The 9580-nt window shown below is 40.7% G+C and overlaps 1 protein-coding gene and 1 pseudogene across 1 annotated transcript; both read right to left on the minus strand.

The window, feature by feature from the left end:
• Positions 1-823: 823 nt before the first annotated feature.
• On the minus strand, positions 824-2531 carry LOC148719717 (bis(5'-adenosyl)-triphosphatase enpp4-like). The gene is given in 1 exon segment (XM_088739240.1): positions 824-2531. A coding segment is annotated over 1 exon segment (894 nt). The 5' UTR covers positions 2377-2531; the 3' UTR covers positions 824-1482.
• Positions 2532-6601: 4070 nt separating this feature from the next.
• On the minus strand, positions 6602-8907 carry LOC148719718 (ectonucleotide pyrophosphatase/phosphodiesterase family member 5-like; annotated as a pseudogene).
• Positions 8908-9580: the final 673 nt, after the last annotated feature.

The following is a 9580-nucleotide window of genomic DNA, read 5'->3' on the forward strand; positions in this document are numbered from 1 at the left end:
ACGTACAAATGCACATGTTCCTTTTACAATGGAAAGATCATACTAAGTATTTTCGTCTACTACGATAACGTAGTTACAAGGGAAAATCTTATATAAATTCTTGTATCTTTTTATAAGTCAGTTTATTATCTCTTGCTTTTAACTACGAAGTCTCATGACGGAAGCGCCCTCGGGCTGCGGCATGAAGCTCCAAACTCAGATACGAGAGGTATACCTGGAACTTTTAATTGATGTCTCTGCAACCAACTTCTTTAAAGTGGTCAACCGTGATAGTAAAACGTATGGTCTCCAATAAACAGCGGGCAGAAGAGCATCAAAGTTAAAATTCCCTTCGTTATCAAGACAACAAGCCTTTTCATCCATTTCTTCCTTGGATGCAAAAAGCTCCAAGGAGGAGTGCTGGTTTCTATGGGGTACTCTCTGATCCATTACATGAGCTGTCCAGGTATTCATCATAATTCCCCCGACGTCTCTACCACTATAGTTATTTGCCCCTCTCTAACTATTATTTGCACTGGATATTCTTTGACGGTTCAAAAATTGATATGTTGGGGGAACATGGACTTTTCTTTGATTTCCGCTCCCTGAGAAAACAGCCGGCAGTGCCGCTGCCGGGTTTGTTGTGAGCAAGTGCACAAGTTGAAGATTGTTATCACCATGTTGGGTGTGGCCTTCGTAAAAGGGATCTTTTATGTACGAGGGATCTCTTCCAGCCTTATGACAAAGTCCCTTAACAGGAGTAGTTGAGTCATTTAAGTCGCCAGGATAGCAGAGAAGTTAGAAGGGAATAGCTTATATAACTCCATTTGAGAAGAGGGCTCTTTTCGCTAAATATTTTGTGGAACTAATTGCAAAATCAAACAAATTTCAAAGGATAGACAGATCAGAAGTACTAACGACGAATCAGATTTATCACGCAAAACTGGTTTCAAGAAGCACATTTACACATAAGTAGGCGATTCACGATTGGTTTGGAAAAGTGTTGGACTAGTTTGACGTCTGATTAGTTGCGTTTGAGGCGCTAGTGATGGTCACGTCCGATGTGCAATACATATTACAGGCCGAATGGATCACTTCATCTAAACAGCCATGTATAGGATATGTTTAATGTTAACTAGTGAAAACATATTGAACGAGAAATGATGTTTAAATCGAGCTTGCTGTAGCTAAGGTTGCAATAAAAAAAGCTGAGAAACTTGAAATAGGATTGAAAACGGGATTGCTAAAGGCGTTCCTCTGTCAAAAACAGCTTACAAACTTTAACACCCACAAAACTCTCAAGTGACATCTTTAACATTTAACAAGAGGTGATACTGAATACCCACGTGCATACTAATGGAACATTATTAAGCCCAAGTGGACTGATAACGAGCAAATTGGTATGCTATTTTATGTTGTTTAGATAGTCTATATCTTACTTTAAGTCTCTCGACAAAGGAAATACAAAGTCTTCAAAAGTAGAACGCATGCTATTTTATTGTTTCAATTGTTAATAACTGCGAAGGCCATAAAAAGTGTCGACAACACAAGCCTCAAGCAGAGGTAATGCAGCACTTTTCCGGCGGTAGTGTGCCTCTCTTTTAGCACGGCTTTGGTAATTTTCATTGAGCCGTTGTTTGGACGCGGGTTTATTCCAAGAATTTTGCTCATCAGTTGGTACAGATCCACGTTATTGAAAGGGCTCACTACCACACCTTCTCTGAAAGCGGGACCGCGGGTGTAGAATATTAAATAGCTCTATGATTAGTGAGGTGGCCAGCCATGGGATCCTCGATTTAGTAGAGTATCGTTTCGAGAACGTGTAACCACCCAACCAACTTCAGTCTCGATGTAGATCGGTAGAATTCGGCGATTATTCTTCCAATGATACGCATCTGGTACGTCCTCTTTTCTGTACACTTCATGGAAATGAGGTATTGGATTTCTTGTAAGGTTTTGGTAAATGATGTCTATCATTCCTAGCTTGGGCCAAATGTACGCTGGTACAGATCCCGTATAAATCACTGTGTAACTCGAGGGATCAATACAATCATCCAAGTACACTCGACGACTCGAGGGAGTGTCTTCAATCCCGTGATCGCTAACAACTATCAAGTTCACCTTTGGTAGAAAACTGCTTTCATTTAAACGCTTGAGTAAATATCCAACGGCATCGACATCAACATTTTCTACCATCTGCCTGTACTCCTGTGAGGACACCCCGTGTGAGTGACCGACCGCGTCGGGCTGTTCGAAATAGAGAGCGATAAAATGCGGAGGTTTTCCCCGACTAAGCCATTCCACCGCCTTATCGACGCGCTTAGACCACGGACCTCTCAAATCGAACACACAGTGGACGTAGGGTAAACCTGTGTTGAATATGGAAAAGGTAAGCATAGCTTTCAGTTCGAAGCCAAGGTCAAAAAGGAAAACTTACATGCCTGTATATCTCGCTGGAAGTCTTCGTTCTGGAAATTCTGAGGTTTTACGGGGTTCGGCAAGTCGTCGTCGTGGGTCATTTTTGCCGGCTAACTCCTCTTTAATATTTCACTTTCCGGTAGCTTGTAGAGGCTTACACCTTTTCCTTTTGAATTTTAGTAAGTATTTTGACATTCAACAACAGGACAATTCACCTCATTTCCACTATTGGGAGTATTAGAAATTGTTTTTACAAAAGGTCGAACTAGTCAACAAGGACAAAGTGCCGAATTAAGTTTGACTATTGCTACGTCACAGTGACGTAATATCTAAGATGGCTTTTTTCTAACCCCGAAAGTTGTAAAAATGGGCAACTTCGAAGCGCTCTTGTCGCTAATACAAAGGAAACTAGACAAAATGGCAGTTATTTTCGAACTCCTGAGGAAAAATTCCTCTAACTGAGATAAACTTTTTCTAGACTGTACTTTCCCTTTGAGGGTCCTTAAGCAATGTGGTGCATCTCCAACTTCACTGGCTAAGGTTTTACACAACCATTGTTCGTCCTGTTCTACAATATGCTGCCCCTGTCTGACAGAATATATCAGATCTTCTACCTTATTAGATTGAGGGCATTCAGAAAAGGGCTATGCGCATCATTTTTTCCTTGATGAATTACAACGAGGCACTAACCCTTTTCTAGCAAGCCACCCATACATGGGCGTCATAACACCCACTACTATTGTTATTTGTTTCTTGTTGAAATTAAGAGAAAACATTATGTAAGTGTGTACATTGCAAGGCTGTTTGATGTGACTCCTATAGCAGCCTAGAACATCCACAATGACTCCCGATTTCCATTGCAGTGAAGCGTTCATATAACAACAAATCCCAAAGATCCAGCATTCTGCTCCAAGAGCAACACTGAAAAAGTGTCGATCTTTTAAGATAAAAACTTGCTCAAGAAATCAAAAGTTTGCATTTAAAACACACCTCAGGGCCAGATCTTGTTGTTTGGCTAGATAATGCGTTCTCGCTTTATCCGCTAGCCCTTGTTCTTCCTTTTGACGAAAGCTAGTGTCCCAAATACAACCTTTGCCTCATTTATGACCGAAAAGAATTCTGGGAAATTCAACCACAACTCGAGAAGGCAACACCTCACATTTCCATTCTAACAAATTATCAGAATCGTGTCGGGCCACCCAGTCCTACCAGCAAAATATCACATCGATCAAGACTTTTGCCACTCAAAACTGTCTCAAAAGCCTTGGTAGGTCCTGGTAGCCATCCACAGATGGGCCAGAGACAAGACTTCACTTGTGAACTCGCCAAGCTTGCATAAAAGCATTTTGGCGGTCCAGTCTACATGAAACCACCTCTCACCTCTGTTTTCTTTCAGAGGCTTGCCTCTACCCACATTCCAGCTTAATGATGCTGTCCTGAGAGCTTCTATAGAGGGAAAATGGTTCGAAAAACTCTTATAAACGCGAGAAAACAAATCGATTTGAACGCATCAAAACACAAGCGGGTGATTCGGTCTGATTTTCGCTATTGCTTAAATAGCGCTATCTACTGCGAGGATCGTGCATCATACGTATCTTTTTATTCTATTGCAAAACTTGGGATCAAATTTAGAGCAGTCGTTACTGAAAATAAACTTTTCTTCGTACAAAGGATCCTCAAATCTGTTATCCACAATACAGTCGAACCTCGATTATCTGGACTTGTCAGGACCTCGGTAAAAATAGTCTGGATAACCGGGAGTCCGGATAATCGAAAATATGAATATTAATGAGATAGAATGTAGACAAAAGGTATGCAGCAAAGAAAACGTCATTTTAATTGTGAAATCTACACAGTCTGTATGTATTTACAAATAAACTTTCAGTTCAGGTATTTACAAAGGTCTAAAATGTTCAAGCATGTTTGTTTGCTTCAAAGACTCGTAGCTTGAATTGATCGCTTCGAGTTTTCAAGATCACAACTAATTAATATTCAGATACAATGAATATATGAAGTTCATATATTTTGAACTGCGGTCTTAGATACGTATGATGCACGATCCTCGCAGTAGACAGCGCTATTTATGCAATAACGAAAATCAGACCTGAAAATATCAGGCCTGTACGGGATTCGAACCACTAACCTCTCCGATACTAGTGCATCGCTCTACCAATTGAGCGAACAAGCCAACTGGGAGCAGGCCGATGCAATAGCGAAAATCAGGTCTGATTTTCGCTATTGCATAAATAGCGCTGTCTACTGCGAGGATCGTGCATCATACGTAATTAATATTCATAAAAAAACTGGGACCAGAGGAAAAAATCCGGCTATTCGAATAGTCCGGAATCGAGGTCCGGATAATCAAGGTTCGACTGTACCGCGACTTTCCGGGTACAGACCAGTGAGAATGGTGTGATGATTGGGCCATGCAGAGGTGGGCAGAACATTTTTTATGTATTCAGCTGTGACTCCTGTTTGTGCCATTAAGTTTAGATTCAGCAGTTTGGAAACGTTGACTTTTCAATACTCGCCAGTCCATTTTATCCAGTGATGCTATTATCAACGGAGGTTGATTATCCTTGACTTCAGCCGCACCATCATTTAACGAACAAAAGCCAGAGAAGAACCAGTATCAGGCTGTTAAGTATGTTCATGTCAGTACTTCATTCGTGACAACAAAACGCGCCTCTAATAAAATTGCGCCCAGTGTTGCATGGAATATGCGGAAAGTAGTTAATAGCGAACTGGGTTCGCTTAATTAACTATGAGTATTTGTCAACCACAAATATTCAAGAAAAAATTATGACAAAATATTTGTTAGAAATAACTGGATTTTTCAAAACTTGACCAAATAATACAGAAAAAGCATGGTGTTAAGTAAGAAACGGACAGAATGAGTACCCTACCACCGTCTGTTTGCCAGGAGGTAAAACTAAATCAAATAGTGCTCGTTTGAGCGTAAACAATACGCGCCAATGATAGGCGTTTAAGCCCAAGGTGTGATGTCTTTGTTAGAAAACTCTGTTCTTCATACTTCTGACTCTATTGACAATAATAATAATAATAATAATAATTTTTTTTTTTGATCATTTTGTATTAGTTTTTCTTTTTTTTGAGGTACATATGTAAATTCTAAACATGTTAGCTGGCCACGTCCTAGACGCCCAGCTTTCGTGTATATAGGTTCTGGCATCCAGACGTTTTAACTGCCATAATAATAGGTGATTTGTGCTTCGCCTAAAGTAAGTGTGATGTTTTCCCTATATTATAAGCAGGAAAAATAAACCGACCGTTCTATAAGTATGCAAAAGAAACGACTTACTGACTGGGTACGAATCCACTGAGAACGAAACGTCTGGGTTCGACTCGAAACCGTTCGAGGCGCTAATAATGATCATGTTTGATGCACAATACATATCACTGACTGAGTAAGTTTCTAAATAGAAACTACTGCAAAATGACATGTTTTATGCTACTCAGTGAAAGAGATATAGCACGAGAGGTGACGTTTAAATCGAGCATGATGTAGCTAAGGTTGATATGAAAAAAGTTAAGATGCATGTAATGGGATTAAAAAACATGATTGTTAATAGCGTTCTTTTGTTAAAAAGGGTTGATGAACTGTAAACTTATGAAATTTTCAAGGCGATGTCTGCAACAAACAACAGCTGATTGTACCCATGTGCTAACTGAATCGCACATTAGCACAAATAAAGAGTAGTGGCTAATTAAGGAACCTAAATCTGAAACACTACTTCGTTTAGCTGAACTAGCGCTCACACTCAATTGTTTTTCTTTCGTAGACAACTTTTTCAAACAAACCAATGGCGTAGCCATAGGTACGAAAATGGGACTTAGCTATGCCAATATTTTTGTAGGTTTTGTCGAACACCAATTTTTCAGCTACAACGGCCCCAAACCTGAACTCTACGGTTGCTACATTGGTGATTGTATCGGCGCTACCTCCTCTACCAGAGAGGAGCTAACTCCACTTTCTTCATTTAAACCACACACAACCCACAATTCCTCCATTCGCTCTGCCGAAGGGCCAACGCTCGAAACTTCAGCTTTTTAACTTTTTACGATGGACAATTTACAATTTCAACTTAGTTGATATAACCAAATTACCTTGTGACACCCACAGACGCAGCACTACAGTTTCTTTGGAAACTTACCCTCTTTATTTCTTAGGACAACTTTAGCACAAACAAGGAGTAGTGCCGTGAATACCAATCATGATTTGGCTCGGTTTAGGTTGGCATTCTAGTTATTATCAAGGAAATATAATTATTGCTTCAAGTGTTAATAATTGCGAAGTTCATAGGAAGTGTTACCAACACAAGCATCAAGCAATGGCGATGAAGAACATTTTTAGCGGTGGTGGGCGCCTTTCTCAGGACAGCTTTGACGTTTTCCACGGAGCCATTATTTGGACGCGGGTTTATTCCAAGAAGTTTGCTCATCAGGGGGCACAGATCCACGGTATTGAAAGGGTTCACCACCACACCTTCCCTGAAAGCGGGAACGCGGGCGTAGAATATTGAATAGCTTTTTGATTGGTCAGGTGGCCAGCCTTGCCATCCTTGATCTTGCAGAGCATCGTTTCGAGAACGTGTAACCAACCAACAAACTTCAGTCTCGGTGTAGATCGGTGGAATTCGGCGATTATTCTTCCAGTGATACTCATCTGGTATTTTCTCTTTTCTGTACACTTTCCGGACATGAGGTAATGGACTTTTTTCTTGTGAGGTTTTGATGTACCATGTTTATCATTCCTGGTTTGGGCCAGATGTTTCCCGGTTCAGAACCTGAACTCAACTGACAACGTGTAGCTCGAGGGATCGATGTAATCATCCAAGCACACTCGACGACTAGACGATGATTTATCCACTCCATGATCGCTAACCACTATTAAGTTCACTTTTTGCAGAAAGCCACTTTCATTTAAACGCTTGAGTAAGAATCCAAAAACATTTACATCATTATGTTTTACCATTAACTTGTACTCGTTTGAGAATGGTCCGTATGCGTGACCTGTATTAACGGGCTGTTCGAAACGGAGAGCGATGAAATGCGGAGGTTTTTCCGAACCAAGCCACTCTACCGCCTTATCAATACGTGCAGACCACGGAACTCTTCTGTCGAACGCAGTGTGGACGTAAGGCGGAAAGCCTGGCAGAGTTCTGCTCCTAAACTTTGGAAGGTCCTCAGGATCGACTGCACTACAGTTAATCAAACAAGTTTCTCTTTGGTAGTGCGTGGGTTTGACTTGATAACTTGTTGTTGCAGGCCAAAAGTACGATGCACTACCTCCTCCTTGCTTTTGCAGACTCAGCCATATTGGCTCTGATGCATTGTAAAACTTAGGATTAAATTTTGAGCAGTCATTGCCGAAAATTGAACTGCTCTCCGTAAATTCCAGAATACATTATCCACAATATCGTGACTTTCCGGGTACAGACCAGTGAGATGATTGGGCCATGTAGAGGAAGGCATGACATTTCTTATGTAGTCGGCTCTGACTGCAGTTCGAGCAATGAAGTTCAAATTGGTAGTTTTGGAAAGTTGAACTTTCAAAACTCGCCAATCCAATCCATCCAGCGATACTATTATTAGCGGAGGTTGATAGTCCTCAACCTCTCCCACAGCATGCGTCAATTGGAACAACACCCGGAGAAGAAGCAATAAGAACATGCTACAGTTTATTTCATAGTTGTGACACACTCAAGAGTGATATAGCTGTATCCATACTTGCATTACACGTCCTCATATGTTTAAAATGTGGTGTTATACGCCCAGAATGTGGACATGAACGGGATAGTTGTAATTGTTTTGTATGTCCATTATATCTGCTACTAAGAGGCAGATGTTTGTAAATAGCATGCAGTTTTTCATGGACGGCAAAAAGCCAACTAGCGCCGAACCGTTAGGGTTGAATTCGGCCAGGTAAATTCCACTTGGGATTAGGCACAACATGCTCCACGAAACAGGGTTTAATGGAGTCAGATTGTTGTTGCCTAATGTCTCACTGGAGATGAGGATTGATTGATTGTATGCGCACGATCCCACTGTTGGCAAAGACCAATGCCGCACGAATATAAAACCAATTGTAGACAAACATGAGTGGGTGTACAACTTGATATCTGCAATTCTTAGTAACTACTCAAACATAACGGTTTTTTTCGCAATGTTTTTGAACTAGTGCGGAGTGAAACGGTTATATCTCCGCGCGCTCTTTTTCATTTTTTTCATTTTTCACTTTAAGAGATCAAACAAATTTCGTGCGTTTGGGGTATTTTGACTGCACACTTTACAACACTTCTCTAGAGTGACGCATTAATAAAAAAAAGGCCCTATCTGACTGGCTTCAAAAATATCGTCAAAGATAAAAAATGACATCAAAGGACAATGTTTGCCCTTTTCCTTCATATGGCGTCCCATCGGGGCCAAAATTCAACATTGCGATTTGAATACTTCTGCGATTTGAATACTTTTAGTATTCTTCCGTGTTTCACGATTGGACATTCAAGTTTTTATTCCTTAGGAAACTTTTTCCGATTCAACATTTTCTTTTTACAATTAAACTTCCAAGTTTCGAGTATTAAACATTGTACTTCTCGTCATTCCACTTTGTAGTTGTGGCAATGCAATATTGTTGTACTTATGGTATTGACATATTCAACATGCAGTAGTTCGCGCTATTCAACATTCAACTTTCCATCATCCAACCGCAACCCAGCTATTAACGAAGGAGCGCAGGCTCACTAAGGTCAAGTACCTCATGTAAGCGACAGAGCTGAATAACGTATACGCATGCGCCAGGTTTTGCCGCGGAAACATGGATTTTGAGTCGTTGGCATGGTTGATTTCCTATTCTGTTGCTTCGAGGCGTCGTTTTCCTTGCCGCTTTTCTTTTACAGAACCTCCAAAAATTTGGTACACCCCTAAAAATTTTCAAAAATTAATTTTCTCCTTTAAACCTTTGGAAATGGGAAAGTGCCTTCGACGAAAAGAGAGTTCCTCGGTTTTAAAGGTCAGCCCTTGTTATTTTCCGCTAAATTTTAGACCTAGGACACTTGAGCCCGCGTTGTTGACCGCATACCCGCTGACGTTGCATTTCATTATTCAGCTCTGTCCATGTAAGCCTCATAACTTCGTACGAGGTTATCTTCCGAGATGAAAA

This window comes from Stylophora pistillata, chromosome 11 (assembly GCF_964205215.1).
Source record: "Stylophora pistillata chromosome 11, jaStyPist1.2, whole genome shotgun sequence".
Lineage (NCBI taxonomy): Eukaryota > Metazoa > Cnidaria > Anthozoa > Scleractinia > Pocilloporidae > Stylophora > Stylophora pistillata.